At 39.1% G+C, this 21228-nt stretch overlaps 2 protein-coding genes across 2 annotated transcripts in view; one reads left to right on the forward strand and one right to left on the reverse strand.

Moving 5' to 3' along the window:
* Window positions 1-4984: 4984 nt before the first annotated feature.
* On the reverse strand, window positions 4985-7975 carry MARS2 (methionyl-tRNA synthetase 2, mitochondrial). The gene has a single exon (XM_040642358.1). It carries the CDS (start codon window positions 7971-7973, stop codon window positions 6192-6194), a length of 1782 nt encoding a protein of 593 aa, XP_040498292.1. The 5' UTR covers window positions 7974-7975; the 3' UTR covers window positions 4985-6191.
* An 8978-nt stretch (window positions 7976-16953) lies between these two features.
* Window positions 16954-21228, forward strand: part of RFTN2 (raftlin family member 2) — a 66399-nt gene continuing 62124 nt past the window's right edge. The window contains exon 1 of the mRNA XM_008687312.2: window positions 16954-17604. Within this exon, the coding sequence (XP_008685534.1) occupies window positions 17466-17604 (139 nt within the window). The 5' untranslated portion in view covers window positions 16954-17465. The remainder of the gene's footprint in view (window positions 17605-21228) is intronic.

The following is a 21228-nucleotide window of genomic DNA, read 5'->3' on the forward strand; positions in this document are numbered from 1 at the left end:
GGCTTAGGATATAAAAGAAACTATTGAAAGCAAGAGAGAAATATATCATATTTCATGATGAAAGCAAGAAAGAAATATATTTCATGATAAAGGTAAGTATTTTTTCTGAGTTTCTGTTTTGGCACTCATCTATTTCATAATCTAGCTATCAAGAATAATTCCTCATCTTGAAACACTCATTGCTTTATTTCGATTAAGGCTTCTTTACTTTTAGACTTTTCATCTTCAGATCTTTGGCTCTGATTATACTACTTCCTCTTCCCCACAATACAATGCCCTTAGTACACTCTGTAATGGACTGTGTTGGTTGTGGTATTGGTGTTGCAGCTCTGGCATCAAGACAAATCTGAGTTAGCCAAATTACTTAATCTCTCTGTGCCCCAACTTCTCATCAGCTAAACAGAGAAAGAAAAATACTTCAGAGTTGATGGGAAAAGAAAATGAGAGAACACAATCAAGGAACATAGAACCACTGGTTCTCTCCCTTCACCTTTGTTTGTTACTGTGAAAAAAGAAAAAATTTGGCAAAATTATGACCATGGAGTTCTCCCGTTTTAATCCACAGAGAGGACTTACTGAGCAGGTATATTTGCTGACATTTCTATTTAAAAAGCAAGTTATTTTCACAGGCGTATATGGAAAAAGTCAAACTTTTAGAGTCATAAAACCTTACCTGCTATAAAATTTTTATTTTTTTCTACACTTAGCAGTAATGATATACTTGGTACTGAGCATTAAGGACTGAAGTACTAATGTCTAGTTTAAGTTTCTACTTTCTTATTGCCTAATTTCTCTGAACTCATGAATGGCGATTTTATTTTTTTGCAGACTTGAACATTTCTTTTTATTTTCAATTTTATCCTTTTAGTTTTTGAAACATGTTGTTAGATCATCAAGTTCTAATTGTTATAACCTGAACTAGTGCATTATTCCTTTTATATGAAGTCTCACTTTATCTTTAGTAATGGTTTTTCCTCTCAATATAGACTGTCTACTATTAATATTACAGTACCAGCTTTCTTTTGATTTATTTATATGCCTAGTGTTTCTTCATGTCTCATTTTCTCTTAGAAGTATGTGCCTTTTAACTACATATAGCTGACTTTTTAATTTAAGCATGAACATTGCTGTCTTTTGACAGAAGACTCATCCTATGATGTTTATTACAATTCTAAAATGTGTAATTATACTTATTTCTACTGTCTTATTATGGGTTTTCTTTTACCATATTTTTCATTTTTCTTTGCCCATTTTTTTCCTTCCTGTCCTCTGGTGGATTGTTTTCACTTTTCATTGGGCTTGAAACAAATATTCTATCTATTATTTTAGTGATTTAACCCAAAGTGTGTAACATTCTTATTAACTTTATATTTTTAATATTTAAAGCTTTTTAATCAAGAGACTTCTAGACTAGTTCAAAGGAAGCCAGATTAGTGAAACTATCTTATTTAATGTTTTCCAATGTAAAAGTTACTTTTTAAAATATTTTGAGAAAAAATGTGTTGTTATATTTTTATTGAATGTACTAAGAAAACAGAAATTCTAATCTATAACAGTCAATCATAAACTAGTTTTTGAAGGTTCATCTTCACAAACCAGTGACTGTCAACTAATGAAGGATACGGTACATGCACAAGGTATGGCCTTAGGAATGGTAGTAGAGGAGGATAGTAGCATTTTCCCCATACCGTACACTAAGAAAGGTGGAAACATCCATTTCCAGTTATTCCTAGAGCTGTCCTTCCAGCTTACCCAGTGAGTCTTCCAGGCTCTTTGCAGATGTTTCATCCAAAAATCCTTCATAACTTGAAGCCAGGGCTCATCTCTTCTTGGAGCTCTAATTTTCTTCTTGCAGATGGCACACTTGGTTTCCTGAAACATCCTGACATCTCATACCTTCCCGTTCTTAAGTGAGGAGCTGTGGACTTTAGAATCTATGGTGAGTAATTTGTGCCATAAACCAAATGGGGGTGAAATCCAGTTAATAGCCAAGGATGGATCTTCTGTACTTAGTCTCACCTTACTTTGAAGATGCAAGTATGGATACAACTCTCAATAGCTATTCATGAAAAGAGGCACAGTAGACAGTGTATTATATCTAATTGTCAGTGCCATAGGAAGATTCTCTTGTTTAGCTCTTCCCAATTCCCTTTCCTCATCATGAAAATATAAGTAGAAACTGAATAATGTGATATAATCTTAAGCAGGGTATTTTAAATGTGATCAACTATTCCCTGTTAGATGGTTCTCTTAATTCAGAGGATCTGTACTGGGTAACCCAGGACTACCAAAAAACTAAGAGAAAGCAGCAATTTCACCTCTAAACTGGTTAGTCTTAGTGATAGAGGAAAGTAGCTTAGGCTGGGTTTCTCTTATCCTCTGTCTCAAAAATGAGTAAGACATTCCTCTTGGAAGGTTCAGATCCACACTTATTAACTTTAATTAGCTTGGTTGTTACTGTTAGGCCCTTCCAGCAATATTAACCCCCAAATTTGGTGTGTTCCTATTGATAAAAGTTAACCGATGCTATACAAAGCTCCTGTAAGAGGAAGGGTCAGGACCAGCTACCTGTTGTGTTGAAATGATATATTTCATACTGTTTTAGTTCTGCAAGGGACTCAAAGGCTTTCTTTTAAAACGGATCCCCCTAACCTGTGCTCTTGGTTACCCCAATCTATGCCCTAACTCCCTCCAAGCTCTCAGAATTAGTAAACCTTTGCTGCAAAAATAGACACATGGCTGTCAATATGTCCAAACCCTTACAGGTCCACTCATATTATTCACTAAGGCAAAAGATGAGGACAAGGACCCACCAAGGTTTACAGTACCCCAGACTTCACCAACAAGAACAGTTGATCTATAACTGGTACAACTATGGATAATGGAGAATTGCCTCCAGGACACAATTTTAATTCATCATAAAGCAGCTTTATGGACTAAGTCTCAGTCAAGAGGTTTCCCCATAACTCAGGGTTACACTAATGCAGGCCAACAATGCAACTACATACTTACCAGATGTGAGGCAGTCAGAGATCCAGGAAACCATTCCTACCACAATGCCCAAGGAGGAATCTGCTGAATGCTTGGTACTGCCACCTGCTACCCAAGCTACTTCCTGATTATAAGGATTCTAGTTGGGGGCCCACAACGTGACCAACCACTGGCTTTACTTCAGTCTTGGAACTTCCCAGATCTAAAGAGCTATCTCCTGGGGTGCCTGGCTGGCTCATTCAGAGCATCTGACTCTTGATCTTGGGGTTGTAATTTTGAGCCCCATGTTGGTTGTAGAGATTATTTAAAAACTAAAAATAAAGAGCTATGTCCCAGTCACAGCTACAACAGTGCAAAAAAAGACATGTGTCTTACGTCCCATTCCTGCCTAGGCTTTCATGAGTACTTTGACATCAACTTAATATTCAACTTATCAGGCTTTTCTCAGCCCCTGTCGAGGTCATACAGGTTGTTAAAAAAAATAACGAGGCCTACTTCTGAATAACTTTGAGATCTCAATGAAATCAGGGATTGTATCTATTTATTGTTCCTGCCTATTCTTGACCTCCATGGGTCTTCTGACTTCTGAGGTCCCTAATCTGTGAGTTCACTTGTAGAATGGTTTTCCATATACAGTGATGCCACCTAACATATACATTGACCACAACTTCTTGCATGATTTCATTGATAGGGGTGTAGCCTACTGAGTTGACAGATGAATGTGACATCCTGTGAACACCTGCTCTATCACCGTTTGCAACTCTGCCCCCAAGAATACCCCAAAATGAATATTAAGAGCCTCAAGGTAGTAATTTGGGAGAAACCTTTCTGTCAAGGGATCCACAAGATGCCCTCTCTGGAAAGTACATGCCCTCCAGTTTTAAGTTTCACCTGTCCTCCACTTGCCATTCCTAAACTGCTGGATCAAACTGAACACATCAACTAAAAACCCAAAGGCTTCCTGCTTTACCTATCTTGCCTCCAACACAATCCAACTGGTTCACCTTCTGTATCACAACAGAGTAACTCAGATCCACACTTCTTCATTCAAAGTATCCTGTCTTCTGTATTAATTATGCCCTCTCTTCTTTGGTTCCTCTATTTTCTTGTGCCCTTTGGTACCATAAATATTCTGGTAGCCAGTTAAGTGCCTATAAAATGAGAGATTGCACAAAAGGAACTCCATTAACACCCAGCAAGCCAAGGTCCAGTATATTGACTAGCACTAGGCCATAGGAAAGAACAGTCAAGTGGAAGACACTGTCTCTCCTTTCATGATAGGCCCAGTAAGACTGCTGTAAGGGGACTTCAAAGGCAGAGGTTATCATTCCACTGGTTTTCCAAGTCTGTTTTTGTTCATTCATGTAAACACATCTCATCTCTTTCACCACTCTGCTCCATCCAGCCCTAGCAAATATTATACTCCTTCCTAGGCCCGAGTAATCAGCCCTAGCATGTAACTAGAATCCCAGCATGTAACTAGAATATGTCATGTGGAAAGCCCAGGATTCCATTATGAAGAATAAGGAGGGTCTGAAAGAACATTTGTAGAAATGGTCCTTCCATCTTTAGAATGCCTTCAACATTCTTTTCTAAGCAATGTTTCCAAGCAACCAGAAATCTCTCACCACATTGATTAATGAACAGAAACTGGAGCTGAACAGTAGCACCTAGAATAAATCTGGGGAAACTTCCAGCACAATAGTTTACTTCACAGTGAGCCCTCTCTGCTTGCTACTATGCTTAGAATGGATATTTCAAGGCAAGTTCTCATTTTAAACTTTGGCCTAGCTGTCCAATCATCTATGAGATATAACGCTGGCTTACTGTGTTGTAGTCATTGTATAAATTGATACCTTAACATCTTCTCTGTGATGTTCTCTTATGGAGCCTTGGAGAAATCCCTAAATCCAGTTTGAGATTCCTGGAGCATTCATTGATCATTTCCTCCCTTCACCATCACCTTCAACAAATTCAACAGAACAGATCTGAATAAGGTACTCACGAACTTTTAAACTTTAATAACTTAAGTTAAGAAAGCAAAAGAAATAATCAGTAAAAAGTACTTGAAAGTAAATGTATTAACATTTAAAACTATTCACACAATGCCTATATATTGTATTATAGATTCTGATTGACCAAAAGAAATCATATAAGGTAAATTATATATGTGCTGACAAAATTATGACTAAAATTTTTTTTTAAAAAGTTAACTATTTTGAACTGTTTACAGATTTTTAAATTGTTATCTGTAAAACTAATGTTATTAAAGTTTAAAATTTTTAACATACCAACTACCTCGAGAGTTTTATAACTTATCACAGATAATCCAAATTTGATACATTTACTTATTAGCTTACTAAACATTTAATAGAGTAAATGTCCTTTTTCAGTAGTTAGAAAAAAACAGAATTCTGATCTTTTTTTATTGCTTTATGTAAAATAGTAGTGGCTACAGTTCTCCCTTATTTTAAGAAAAGCAATAAAATTTTTCCTTAAATTTAAATTCTGCATAATTAGAAAGCAGAAATCTAATTTATTCTAAATATTCTGAAATGTCAATGTCAAGTAATTAAATACGTGAGACTTCAGGGCCATCTACTGGTTGAAGTGTAATGTTACAAAGCACAACCATTAGACTATTAACTAACAAAGTACAGTTATAGCTGTAAGAACTGAAAATATAAACATGGGCAAAAATCATCTAGTCTAGGACACTGGTTTTTAAAGGTTTCATAAAAGAATCTTTCTAATAGGAAACGCAACATGTATAACAAAGTTGGACTACTCTGTAAAAGCTGAGGTAGGGGGCCTCCAACCCCCACTCTTCACTAATTTGCCCAGCAGAGGCCAGGCCAATGAAAAGCCATAAGAGGTAGTCTGGGCAAATAACATTAACTGTGGCTTGGAAGGAGGCACAATGAGAAGGAATAGTATCAGCAAAGTTTTCTCTTACCCATCTTTACCCTGGAGACATCTTAGAGACACTGGTGTACAAAGGATAGTGGTTAATGGGCACCGAGAACTGAAGAGTAGGGGGTAGGCACCTGAAAGGCGACAAACCTCTTTTCACAGGGACATTGTTTATGTGCTCATATGATGCAACACTTTAGAAAGCATTAGTATAACTTTCCTGAAAATGCAAAATAAGGAAATAACACATTTGCTTTTTTACCACAAGCCAATTAAGAACTAAGTTTCTAGGTCCTATGGGCTTTTACTAGCCAGGCCCTGGACTGGTCTAGTCTTGGAAACAAGAGCCCAGTTTCAGGTCCCAGCCTCCTCCCTTCAAAAGGACATGGATGTCCATAGAATCGAGGCAAGAAACAGAGCTCTCCAAGGCCCCTCTCCGTAGCAGAGACCCCCAACCTGGATAGCAGCTTATCGGCTAGGCTTGGGGTGACAGGCTGGAGCAAAGTTCCAAAGACTCGCAAACATTCCAAGGCCACATGAAGTACAGTACCCAGCCAGGGGGCATCCACTGGGCTCTCCCAGTTCAACCTCCATGGTGCATGCCTTTGGACAAAGCCATTAGTTTGCCGGACACAGCTGGACACTGCCTCCAGAGCCTTATAGATCTGAAAGTTATCATAGTGGTCAGCTACCTGCCTGGGCAAAGTGGCCACTGCGTTCACCAAAGCATAGTCCTCTGCCTGAGCACGAACTGATGGTCCCACCAACCCTGGCTCACTGGGAAAGCAGGTAGTGCAGAAAACCGGATAGGTCCCAGAAGGATTTATTCTTTTGGCAGTGCACCGGTTCAGGAGACCTCCCAAAGCATCTGCCAGCTCAGAATCTAGCAACTTAACCACCTTTTCATCATAGTAATCACAATCCCAGTTGGGGACGCCCTGCCGGAGAAGAAAGTATCGGAAGCCATCCACAGTATAGCGATCAAGGCAAGTCCTGGGATCCACCACGTTACCCAAGCTTTTGGACATCTTTTGGCCACAGACCGTCCAGTGAGAGTGGACATAGATGCGGTGTGGTGGGCTCATGCCGGCCCCCAAGAGGAGGGCAGGCCAATAGATAGCATGGAATTTAAGAATGTCCTTGCCTATGATATGAGAGGTGGTTGGCCACCAAGATTTAAACTCAGCATTTGGGTAGCCAATTACAGTAAGGTAGTTGACCAAGGCATCTAGCCATACGTAGATGGTCTGAGAATCGTCCCCGGGCACAGGAATGCCCCAATGTAAGTGACTGCTCTTTCGAGAGACAGACAGGTCCGGCAGCTCCTCCTCCAGCCACTGAAGAACCGCGCGATGAAATGGCTCGGGAGCGATTGCCTGAGGGTCGCCCCGCAGCCACCGCTGAAGCGGCTCTCGGAACTGAGAAAGCCTGAAAATGTAGTTTTCTTCCTTGGTCCAGGATACGGGATGCCCACTCTCTAGAGATACATGACACGAATCCCCTGATGAATCCGACTGCCGGGTGACCTTGGCCTCAGGCAGGAAGCACTCTTCGGAGGCGCAATACCAACCTTCATAGAGTCCCTTGTAGAGCAGACCCCGGGCCTTCAGCAGTCCCCAGAAATGCTGCACAGCGATCCGGTGCCGGGTTTCGGTGGTGCGGATAAAGTCGGTGGAGGAGATGCCAGCCTCCCGAAAAAGCTGCCGGAACTGGGCAGATACTCGGTCGCACAGTTCGGTGGGAGCCAGGCCCGCAGCGGCTGCTGCTTGCTGAATCTTCAGGCCATGCTCGTCTGTGCCAGTGGAGAAGCGCGTGGCGGCAGCGCTGGGAACTCGGAGGCGACGGTGGCGGCACAGGGCGTCAGCCAGTAGCGCCGAGTACAGGTGTCCAATGTGCGGCGCCGCGTTCACGTAGAAAATGGGTGTCGTGAAGAAGGCGCGAGCGCCGCGAATATCGTCGCGGGCGCCGAGAGGGCCCGAACTGTAGTGGCGTGAGCTAATGTACTCCAGAAGCGAGACTCCACTGGTTCCCGGACGTCCTAGCAGCCGCAGGACAGAAATTCGCAGCATGATGCCGGCCGGGCCGCAGCAGCGGAGGGGGCGTTCTGGAGCACGTGTGAGGGGCGCATGCGCAGCCGGGGCGTACCGCCGCTTCCGGCCGGCCGGAAAGCCAATGAGGTGGGGCTCTGAACGCCAGTCCTCTGCCGTCTTGGCCGGCGCCTCCGTTCTGACCCCGCCTTGGACGTTGTGGTTGTGAGAGTGGAAGCACGCGAGAAAGATAGATTAAAGGAACAGGGTTCGGGAGAGCTTATGAAAGCAGATAGAATTTTGTATAACATCCTGTGTGACCTGCTTTGGGTTGTGATTTTGTATTTGTGGATCTGTTTTCCTCTCTAGGCTGACTTGCTTGTGAGGCAAGAATTTTACATTCAGGCATCTTTCAAACCCCAGTCAGTGGCTGGCACATTGCAGGACACAGTATGCGCTCTACATACGCCCTGGTCAACGTAGGGATTTGAAATATCATCTAAATTTTATCTCAGAACCAAGTGGACCCAATAAATCTGGAAGGAGGAGCGAGAAAAGAAGAAAAATAATTACCTACAGCACTTGAGGGAAGAATAAAAATCAGCAAACTAATGGGAATCTTTTCTCTAAACACAATTTTTGTTGAATTAACCAAGGAGGTAGATTTGTTATGTACCAAGTCTTTGTCAAAGATTATTGAGATCCAGAGAGGTGACATGCAGTCTGTTGTCACTGATAAGGAAGAATCAACCTTCAACTTTATTTCTCAAAGTAGTTGTTAGTAATTTTCGTTTGAAGTGGTCTTGCAGTTCTTCTACAGCAGTGTTTTTCAAGTTTGCTTTTAGTTATGGAAACTTAGTTCTTTTGGGGTGGATGGCTCTGGAGACCAGAACTGGATTAATATTAATCCTTGCTTCATGAAACACTCTCATCTTTGGTCTACGATTGGCTATCTTTTTTTTTTTTTTTTCATTTAAATACTGTGTTCACTTAATAATAAAATGCAGTGCAACACCTGTGAACCCACAATGCAACCTAACAACTAGAAGTGGTTCTCTAACTGTGGTTACAAAAGAGCAGCATTAGCAGTACCTGGGACCTTGTTAGAAATGCATATTCTTAGGCCTCACACCCCGCCCCACCACCACACCTATTCTGGGGGTGGAACCCAGCCATCCAAGTTTTAATGAGCCCCCCAGGTGATTCTGATGCACATTCAAGTTTGAAAACCACTGAACTAGAAGATTACCAGTGATTTAGATCTATGTGCTCCTTTTCTCCTCGTTTTCCTCCCAGAGGTCATCATTATCTTAAATTCTGTACTTCTGCATTCATGTTATCGCATATATAGTATGTCTAAGCAACATATTGTTTAATTTTGCTTGTATCTAAACAGTCTAAAAAAGGATATCGTGCTACATGTGGTCTTTCTTCTTCCACTGACCATTTTCACTCAACATTTTGTTACTAGGATTCATCCATGTTTCTTTCTGTAACTCCAGTTACTTCATTTTGACTGCTGAATAATAATTTGTGAATGGAGGCATTTGGTAAGTTGGATCAGATTTCTGTGGTGATATGGAAAGTGGAGCAATCAAATTCTCTATACAAGTTACAATAGGTAACAGCAAATATTCTTTGAGTACTTAGTAGATATACTCTATTTGATCCAGTAGTTTAGAAAAGGAAAGTGAACAATAGGTTCTGGAGGGTATGTACAGTACCCTCCAGAACTTGAGACAAATCCAGGCTAAATGTCTAAGAAATCAAGTTTTCCAGTAAACTGTCCAAGGCCTCCACCCCAACCCAACCCAACCCACCCCTTTATCAATGCAATCAGTTCTTTAGCACACAAATATGCTAGTTTTTCTCCTGGGTTGTTTTTGTTTTTTTTTTTTTTTTTTTGAGATTTTATTTCTTTACTTGCCTGAGAGCGAGCACGGGAGAGAGAAAGAGTGAGAGTATAAGCGCGGGGAGCGGCAGGCAGAGGGAGAAGCAAGCAGAGGGAGAAGCAGGTTCCCTGCTGAGCAAGGAGCCCGATGCAGGACTCAATCACAGGACCCTGGGATCATGACCTGAGCCGAAGGCAGATGCTTAACCGACTGAGCCACCTAGAGAGTTTTTTCTCTTTTAAACAGGAGAAAGCGATGCCTGTGTGGCTCAGTCTGCTTTCGGCTCAGGTCATGATCCCAGAGTTCTGTGATTGAGTCCCGCATCAAGCTCCCTGCTCAGCAGGGAGCCTGCTTCTCCCTCTCCCTCTGCCATTCCCCCTGCTTGTGTGCTCTGTCAAATAAATAAATAAAATCTTTAAAAAGAGAGAGAGAGACAGAGGAAACTCAACTGCCACTACTGTTCCATTATTTTCCTTCCCTTTATAAAAGATTCCTTGAAAGAAATGGCTTTTGATGGACATCTGAGTGGTTCAAGTTATTTGCTCTTAGGAACAGTACTACTATTAACTTTTCTTGTATAAATCTCCTGGTAATTACGTGCTAAAGTTTCTCTAGGTATATATCTAGGAGTGATATTGCTGGATCACAGAGGATACCAAAGTTCAATTTCACAAGATAATGCTAAGTTGTTTTCCAACATGGTTAAACAAATTTACATCCCCATCAGCCACATACCATTGAAGAGGTCTTTCCAATACTTGATATTAGCTCCTTAATTTTTGGTCAGTTAAATAAGTATAAAATATTATCTCACTTATGTTCATAGAAACATTACACACAATAGCCAAAAGGTAGAAACACCCCAAATGTCTATCATCTGATGAATGGATAAACAAATGTGGTATATCCATACCATACAATATTATTCAGCCATAAAAAGGAATAAAGCACTGATACATGCTATCACATAGGTAAACCTTTAAAACATTATGCTAAATAAAAGAAACCAGGGATGCCCGGGTGGCTCAGTAGGTTAAGCATCTGCCTTCAGCCCAGGTCATGATCACAGGGTTCTGGAATGAAGTCCTGCATTGGGATCCTTGCTCAGCAGGGAGCCTGCTTCTCCCCCTGCTCATGCTCACTCGAGCTCTCTCTGACAAATAAATAAAATCTTTTTGAAATAAATAAATAAAAGAAACCAGGCACAAAAGACTGCATAGTGCAGATTCCACTTATATGAAATATCCAGAATAGACAAATGCATAGAGATGGAAAGGAGATTAGTGGATGCCAGGAGGTAGGGGAAAGTTGGAATGGAGAGTGAATGCTTAAAAGATATGGGTTTTCCTCTTGGGGTGATGAAAGAGATCTGAAACTAGATAGTGATGATCATTATTCAATATTGTGAATGTACTTAACACCATTGAATTATATGCTTTAAAATGGTAAAATGATAAATTTTATGTGTATTTTACCACAATACAGTGGTATCTCACTGTAATCTTAATCTGAAGTTACTAAAAATAGAAGTGAAGCTAAGCATCTCTGTGTGTTTATTAACCATATATGTTTCTTTGCCTGTGAAGTGCCTATTTGTATTTTGTGTCTGTTTTCTATTGACTTGTCTTTTCCTATATTTTTAGAAGGTTTTTATTTTTGATGCTGTTCCTTTATTGGTGGATATTTTACAAATATCATATACCAAACTTGCCTTTTCACATTAAACTTCTTAATGAGAAGTTCTTAATTTTAATATAGTAGAATTTATCACAATTTATCTTATGCTTGTCATTTTATGATTAATCATTGTGATTATTTTCTGATTTTTTTTGCTTTAGAGGTACTTTTTAGTACTCTGATGTCAGAATATCCATATTTTCATATAAAAATGTAAAGTTTGCTTTTGATGTTCAGATTCTTCATGTAAAATTGAAATTTTTAGATATGATACAAGATGGGGATCCAATTTCATCCCCATATAGATGATCACTTGTCCCAGTTCCATTTCTCCACTGATCTGCCATACCTCTTCCATCATATATTATATTTCCACATATGCAGGCTTCTGTGTCTAGGTTCTTTATTCTATTGTATTGGTTAATTGGTCTATGCCCTGCTAAAAAATTTTAATTACTATAGCTTTATAATAAATCTTAATATATAGTCTTAAGATCTCCTTCTTACTCTTCCTCAGAAATAGCTTAGGGGCACCTGGGTGGCTTAGTTGGTTAAACATCTGACTCTGGATTTCAGCTCAGGTCAGATCTCAGTCAGGGTGATGAGACTGAGCCCCACATCTGGCTCTGCGCTGAGGTTCTCTCTCTCCCTCTCCCTGTGCTAAATAAATAAATAAATAAATAAATAAATAACTTTTTAAAAATTTTAAAAAAGAAGTATCTTAGACATTCTTGGTCTTTTATCTTCCACATAAATATTAAAATCTACTTGAGCGATTCCATGCAAAAAACCTGTTGGAGCTAAGATCACCATAGCTCAACAACAGGTGTCAAGGGCTAGGTAGAGAGATAATTACAATAGTAAGTGTTCCTAAAAAGGACTATGTATATCTCTTCATTTACCTGCCTCTCCTTTAATGCTGTTCAATAAGGTTTTAAAATATTATACGTACAAGTCTGGCTTATATTCAGTAGATTTATTCCCAGAAACCACACAGTTAATTGATAATGTAAATGACGTCTTTTTCTGAAAACTATGGGGGTTTAATTGTTTGTTACTGGTATATGAAATTGATGAAACTGATGAAGGCTAAGCTGTTTTGTTTGAAGAAAAGTGGTATGGTGGATCCAGAGCCCTGCCTGCTTGGTCTCCCTTCATAATCAAAGCCCCCTCTCTTCACCAAAACTGACACCTCTTTGGAACCAGAGCGCTCTGCCATACATAGCTCAAAAACTTCTGATCTAGAAGAACAAATACTTAAGAATATTCAATAAGGGGCGCCTGAGTGGCTCAGTAAATTAAGCGTCTGCCTTGGGCTCAGGTCATGATCTCAGGGTCCTGGATCGAGCCCTGCATCAGGCTCGTCAGGCCTCCCCGCTCAGTGGGGAATCTGCTTCTCCCTCTCTCTCCACCCCTCCCCTGCTCATACTCTCTCTCTTTCTCTTAAATAAATAGATAAAATCTTTTTTAAAAAGAATATTCAATAAATTTTTAAAAGAATAGGGACACCTGGGTGGTTCAGTAGGTTAAGCATATGGTCTGCCTTCCGCTCAGATCATGATCTCAGGGTCCTGGGATTGAGCCCCGCATCAGGCTCTCCACTCAGCAGTGAGTCTGCTTCTCCCTCTCCCTCTGTGACTCTCTCACTTTCACCCTCTCTCAAATAAATTAAAAAAATAAATATTTTATTTATTTATTTGACAGGGTGTACAAGCAGGGGGAGCAGCAGGCAGAGGGAGAGGGAGAAGCAGGCTCCCTGCTGAGCAAGAAACCCGATGCAGGACTCGTTCCCAGGACCTTGGGATCATGACCTGAGCCTAAGGCAGACACTCAACCAACTGAGCCACCGAGGCACCCCTAAAAAAATTTTTTTTAAAGAATAATAATACTGTGAACTGTGGGACATTGAAAGATTATACAGCCATTAAAAATTTTTAAATATGTAACATTGAGAAGTCAGACTACAGAACAAAATAAAAAGTCAAAATAAAATCTTAGGCTATGCAACTATTAAGTATGTACGAGTGTGGCATTTCTAATCATTAAAGAAATCCTTTAAAGAAGGGTTTATTCACTAAAGAAAATCATTAAAGAAAGCCTTTGTTAAATAAGTAGTGCTTTCAGTAGGTCATTAGTTACTTAGGAAATTTGACTGCATTATGAAACTAACAGTGCATTAGTTAAAACTCGATGTTGGCCTGCTAGCTTGTGAATTCTGGAGAACATAAACTGGCTTTTTCATCTTTGTGTCCACATGTGCCCTACATATATAGTTGGTGCTCCATAAAAACTAGTCGAATTATTGTTGAATTTACTTCTTTGGATCAGGGTGACATAAAGTTACTGTTATGCAAAAACTTTGTAGGGAATGGACTGGATGATATATAACTACATAACTATCTCTTAGAAGCTTTAAGACTTTAGTGAACTTAGGTGATCCAGACTTGAGTAGAACTGTAAGAGTAACTTGCTACCAGTTATGGAGAATGTTTTCATAAGGTTCATTCATTCATTCAAGGACTAAGTGAGCCCATAATAGAACACAGACAAGAATTGATAATATTTCTTCATCATATCCAGCCTCATAAGAGCCTGCACTTGGGGAAACCTTATTTGCAATACAGAACTGAAAGCTGTCCCTGAAATCTAGAATTGTCACCAAACATATATAATTCCATACAGAAAAAATGACCAATGTTGGCAAACATTTATTCCAAAAATTTACCCTAATTGCTACAAGTACTCAATATATGACGAGCCTTGGGAAGCATGATTGGTAAAAAATTACCTATGGAAACAAATGTGGTCATGACAGTTGGATATCAGGGTAGGAGAAACTGACTTCAATCCATATTTTACCCTTTATATTACAACTGCCAGATGCATCAGAGTTAAACAAGAAGTAAGGGTGGGATGAATAGGAGGAGCACAGACTTTAAGGACAGTGAAACTATTCTGTATGGTACTGTAATGGTGGATACATATATTTCTCATAACCCATAGAATGGACAACACCAAGAGTGAATCATGATGTAAACTATGGATTCTGGGTGATACTGATGTGCCAAAATTTTAATTTTGTTGGATTTTGGAGAGAAAAATGGAAGTGACGGTTCAATTATGAACTAAAGTATCTGTAGTTTCTTTTACTAAAGATTTAAAAAATATATTTAAGGACATAATGATGTACTATATTCATTCGTTAAGTCATCTGCTCTCAATTGGACTACTGCAATACTCTCCTGACTGGGTCTCCCTCCATTCTTGATCCATTAAAACCATTTTCCTCAAGGCAGCCATAGTGATTCATCAAAAATACAAAGTGATGTTACTTGCCTACTTCAAACTACTCCTTTGATTTTTCCACTTGATTATGTAATTCTCCCTTGTTGCCTACAAATAAAGTTCAAATTTCCTCTGTATGGTATATAAGACCCATTACAACTTAGCTCTTACCTCTCTCACAGCTTAGTCTTGTTTCAAATTTTATGTTCTAGCAATTTGCAACTGCTTCACGTTCTTTCAAGTTCATGCCATACTGTTCATGATTCTGTGACATTGCTCAAGTTTTTCCCTTTCCTTGGCACATGCTCCCAACTTTATCTGTCTAATGCATATTCATCCTTCAAAACAGCTCAAATGTCATCCTCCAAACTGAGTTAGAGGCCCCTTCTTGGGTTTCTGTAGCATCCTGTGCATACTTCTATCTCATCAGCTACCACATCGTATTGAAATTATATGTTTATAAGTCTGTCATCTCCATTAAACCATGAGTATTTTTAGGGCGGAAGCCATGGTTAGTCATCTCGTGTACCAGCCAGCATCTAGTTCAGTGCCTGGAATACAGCAGGCACTTAGTAAATACAACAAGTACTTAATAAGTCATCTTCCAGGTAATGCAACAGGGACTAGTGAACTTCATATATTCAATTCCTGACACCCAGGAGCTCACAGACCACCATACAAAAGAGGACATGAGAAATGACAGGCATGAAAGCACTTGAATAGTCAAATGAATCACACTGGGTGAGAGTCGCCTGTCTTTTTAGCCAAACTGAAATCACTTACCATCATCCATGCTCATCCATGAGAATGAAGGACCATGGAATTTTCTTCTGTTAAAATCACTTCTGAGAAGTATACTATTTAAAGACAAGTAGGCAGAAGGAAGAGACAAGAGATCATAATTATCTACGAACTAATCCATCTCCCCCACCCCCTGTTTTTTTTAAAGATTTATTATTTATTTGAGAAAGAGAGAGAGGCAGAGGGAGAGGGATAAGCAGGCTCCCTGGAGCCCGATGTGGGGCTCGATCCCAGGACCTTGGGATCATGACCTACACCAAAGGCACACACTTAACCAGCAGAGCCACCCAGGCACCCTTCCCACCCCCCTTTTGAGAGTTTTCATATGTACTCTTCAATGTAATTGAAAAATCTTTACAGGCTTATGTTCTCTAGACTCTGAAATGTGATTAGGTTTATTTTGTAAATAATGGGAGTGGTGGCAGAATCACTTCCTCCCTATTACTATTCTCAACACTGTTTTATAATGGAGGCACATTAACAAATTTATTTTGTGCTATTAGCCAAGTACAGTATTAAGATATGAGATAAGATTATCTCATTCAACCTATTTCATAACAAGCCAGTGAAGTAATTACTATTATTAACTCCATTTTGTAGGGGAGGAAATTGAAACTTGAAGAGGTCAAGTAACTTGCCCAAGATCACGTCTGTGGTAAGCATTAGAAACAGGATTTGAAGCCAGGCAGTCTGATTCCAGGACTCACAGTTTTGATGAGTGCACCATACTACTTGAGCTGTACGTGGTAAAACGCAGTAAACACTCATTACAACTGGTCCATTATAAATTGTTCTTGACTTCAGGTAAATGGCAATTTATAACACTGAATGAATTAAGTTGCCAGTTTTGTTGCCTTTTTTTTTTGTAATTAAGAATACTTTGGGACCTGTAAAAGTGTTAATAGTTACTCTCATAAGCTGCCTAATGGTAGAGTATTTTAAACTTAAGAATGTTGGGGAAACTAATTACCCACATAACCGTCCTCCTTTGCAATTAAATATTTTTATTAAAATATTGCAATATAATTTTTTTTATATTTGGCAGTTTTCATTAGTATATGATTTTTCCAGCGGAAAAGTCTTCCTGTGGAAAGAAATCCTCAAAAGTGCTTCCTAAAGACTGAAGGGTTTGTTTAAAAAACAAAACAAAACAAAAAAACTACCTTTCTCCTTTTAGACTCCAGAAACAGTTTCCTCCTAAAGCTGACTTCCTTTCTGGAAATGATTTTTTGTTTCCAACCATGTTGAGAATCCTTTTTTTTTTTTTTTTTTTTTTCATTCCTTCTCTCTCTCTTATTCTTTCTCTTTCTCCCTCCCTTCCTCCCTCCTTTTGCTTTTCTGGTAATAGCAGAGAGGAAGGAGGGGGTGGGCACAGGAAAGAGGGAAAAGAAAAAACAGAGAAAGAATTCCATGCCACTGTGCCTGAATATATCTTTTACTTGTAGATAATTCCATCCGAGTTGCACTTTTGCCTTTTATTTCCGTTTTTGGACACCTCTTTTATCATCCAGCCAACTGGGACAGACAAAGCACTGTTGGTGCCCTGAGCGACAGAACTCTGGTAGGGGGCTGGCTGTAAATTGACGTGGCATGGAAATTCTCCGCTAAGTTGTAGCAGCTTGCATGTTTCTCCTAAAACCAAGCCCAGCCTCCCAGAGCTGTAGCTTAATCATCATGGGTTCAACGACTTTACAGAAAAATGGATAGAAAAAGTCTTCAGCTCCTTTCTTTGGACTCATATGTTTTCTTTTTGACTATCTATGGTTTAGCTGAAAAAATCAAAGCAGTTAAGTCTGTAACTTTCTTTTTGCAGCTTAAACAACAGAATTTGCTGCTCTCCCTCCCCTATCCTGCAATTTAATTCCTTACAGATTTTGCCATGGGGTGCGGACTTAGAAAGCTAGAAGACCCTGATGATAGCAGCCCTGGAAAAATATTTTCTACCCTGAAGAGACCTCAAGTGGAAACAAAGACAGAATTTGCTTACGAATATGTATTGCTGGATTTTACTTTACAAGGTAATTTTTGCTTCTATTTTATTTGCTAAATGAAATCTTTCAAAGTGAAGGCACTAGTTTTTTTAAGTGTTGCTTTTGAATTTTTAAACTATTCTTCACAGATTGTATAACTCTAACAATAATCCTTTTTTCTTTATTATATTTTGAAGATTTTTGTTTTGTTTGCTTCATTTTTTTGTAATATGGCTCATTTGTACTTTATAAAATTAGAAAAATGCTTGGAATTATTTCTTTCATTTTTAAATCAAATGCGTATTTGTAGAAGGATAGATAAAAATGTTTGATTTCCCAGCCAAATAGCTATAGCCTCAATGACAGTTTGGGTATTGAAAAAGATCTGAAAGTCACAAGAAGGTAGCATGTTGGGAATATGATTTGTATCGTGTGGAAGAGTATTTGCTAAGATAATTCTGAGGTTTTCCACTACGTAAAATGTTGTGATTGTTCTAGTCATTTGATATTTTTGACCAAGCTAAACTTGAAGTTTGAAAATATAGTTAAAAAAAGAAGAAAAAAGATAGTCTTCTGTAAGACACTTCCTTTGCTTGGTGCCCCGTCCCTAACAGAGAAACTCCCTGTTCCAGAAAGTTGGAAACACAAATAAACAAGCCCAGATGGCAGCCCTGTGGAAGGAACAGAGGCAGCTCAAACTCACAAATACTTTGCCTCACTTCTTTTGGAAACTTTAGAGTATACAACTGCATGGATAAAACTGAGTTTTTAAAAAGCAGAACGATAGCTTTAATTATGGGGTACTGAAAATGAAATTTAGAATGTCTTGCTTGCTGTTAGAATTTCCAGATATCAGTATTTTAAGTTCTTATTACAAAGTTACACTTTTCATTCTAATAAGGTATACATTTTATCAGTTAATAGAAAGTTTACACTAAATAAATTATCATGATGGATATTAATTTCTTTTCAACTTAAACACAAATTCTCCATTTTTTTGGTTTGTTCTGTGAACAGTGCATCTTTGTGCTGGAAGCAGCAGCCCATTTTTCTTTGTCAAAAATTGAGCTAGCCAGCAAGCAAACTCTCTTCCAGAGACATAGAGAAAATCTGTACATATACTTTCAAAATATCCACATTTCTATTTTTATCTAAGGCTAAGGCTACCAAAGGAAAAAAATGTCAATATTCTTAATTTTATTTTTAATTATAAGTTTCAAGTGGATTAAGATAATAGTGATAATCAGAGAACTAACCAATCGTGTGAATCTTTTCTATACTTTTTCAAAAAGCATCATTTGAGAAATATTTGTGATGTGGTGCTATGTTTGCTCCATTGATTGTTCTTATCAATTATTTTTAGGACAAGTTTTTGTAAATCCATAGGACACAAACACATACTTTCCTTAACCTTAAAACCTTGTCTACTCATAAACTCAAAGCCAGAGCCATCTTGCTCTGCACTTTAAGAACTGGGGCGCTACCCACCATAGGCTCACGGGGCTTACACACTGACAGTGTTTAAGGGCAAAAAAATTGACTTTTTTTCTGATTTATTGCCTTCTAACCATGTTAACAATCTCAAACAAATATGTATAAATGCAGTCATGCTTGAATCAGAAACACCTACAGCTTTCTTCAGAAGTCATTTTGGTTTTGTGATTATCAGAAGCACTTCTCTCTGTGAAGGGAGTATAATCGCTATCTCCACTCTAGGTGTTTGGAGGAGGTAACAGAGTGTTACACTACGAAGTGTAAGTATGGGCCCAGACTGAGCATGTCAGCACGGAAAGCAGGCACATATTTTAAAGTTGCATCTGGTTCCTATTTGGTTGAGGCGCCTCGTCTCCTGGTGCCCCTTTCTGTCCAATTCTTCCACATTTTTTTTGTTGGTTTTGTTTTTGCCTTTGCCTTTGCTTCAGAAGCCAAGACTCTGTATCCCCCCCAAGTGCACAAACCAACTGTCTTTATTCTGTTCTCTGACCTCTACCTGCCACTCCAGTGGACAGGGCAAAGAGTCAGGGGGTGGGGGAGTGAGCTGGAACTCGCCAGCCCTCTATTTAGCACTGGCAGTTCTGTCCTGGGATTGCTGTAAGTAGGGAAGAGTGGTGTCTCCTGCCTCCCTGCCTCTCGGTGGCCACTGTAAGCAACCTTTCCGGAACCAGACCGGTCTGGTGACAGCTGTGTATGCTCATGATCAGCCTGTCTCTTACCTTGTTTTCCTCCGGTTTTTCCAAACAGAGGACATGAGACAGAGAGTAAAGTCTCAGTGGGGCAAGAGGAGGAGGCCCTTTGAAATTCCCAGTGCCCCGCGTTAGGATGGCTAATTATCCTAAACAATTTATTTATTTTCCATTCAGTTCCATTCTCTATTTCTCTCCCTCTCTCTCCTACTCTCTCTCTTTCACTCTCTCTTTCTCTCTCTCTCTCTCTCTCTCTGCTTCCCCGCGCTTTTTTTGGAAGGGTGGGCAGGGGGATTTTGAGCCATTATTTATGTCTCCATGGGAGAAATAATAGCATAGTCATTAAGCACATAATACTCTGGAAACAAAGTTCCTGGATTCTGAATCTAGGCTCTTTCACTCTCTAATGTGGCAGGTTTATAAATGTTGCTATATCTCAGTTTCCCCATCTGAAAAAGAAGGGTTCTGATAGTGCTTACATAATAGAGTTGTTTTGAGGATTAAAGAGGATAATACAAGATAATCCACTTAATAAAAGTTAACTATTATTATCCATCCTGGCTTTATGCCAGGTTTACCAACTGCACTAGTGAGATTTGGGTACAATTTTTGTGATAAATTTTCTGGATTATTGTATAGTAATCTATAAATGTGTATTTATGAGTGTGTGTGAGTGTATATATGAGCGTGTTACAGAATTTCTTAATGAATAATTAACTCTGCAAATGATCCAAAAGTGTTAGTTTCATCCTTAAAGCCCAGAAAAGAATCTGAATAACAATAGCCTTAAGGATTTTTAAAGCACGTACAGCTTTAAGATTAAAAGAGTTTTTACAATACTAAAAACCCAACAGAAGGACAGATGGTAGCTTTGAATTTCTAGTAAAATTATGTAAAATACATTAAGTAAAATTTTGCTGGCCTCTACCTTGCTCTCATATTATTAAAACAAGAAACCCTCATCGTTTTTTACCACCACTGTTAACAGCAATCAATACATATGACATATGTATTCTATAGAAGATGCTGAAAAGTACTGGAAATACAAAGAGGAATAAGACAGTTTCTGCCCTCAAGTATTTTATATGCTAAATGGTCAAAGTGGACAAGATCATGAACTCCTCAAGGTCAGGAACTATATCTTAACCACCTTTGTACCCCTGTGTCCAGCCCAGTGCTTGGCACATGAACAATGGCCAGTAAGTTTTGTTGAATTAATGAATAAAAAATTACAATACAAGATACAAGAGGTGTCAGAAAAAGGAAAAATCAATTTTGAATAGGATCAGTTGGAACTAGAACTAGGACTTTAACTGACCCTGAAGAACAAATAGGGCTTATTAGTTAGAAAAAGATTAAGAGGTTGAGGCATATTCAATGACTATTGACTAGAGCAGTAAGCTAACGGGGGGTTTGTTGGAGAAAGGGAGAAAATGAGTTTGGAAATAAATGGAGTATGAAATGCTGTGACCTGACTAAGGAAGGATTC

Source organism: Ursus maritimus, unplaced genomic scaffold (assembly GCF_017311325.1).
Source record: "Ursus maritimus isolate PB19 unplaced genomic scaffold, ASM1731132v1 scaffold_1, whole genome shotgun sequence".
In the NCBI taxonomy this organism is placed as follows: Eukaryota; Metazoa; Chordata; class Mammalia; order Carnivora; family Ursidae; genus Ursus; species Ursus maritimus.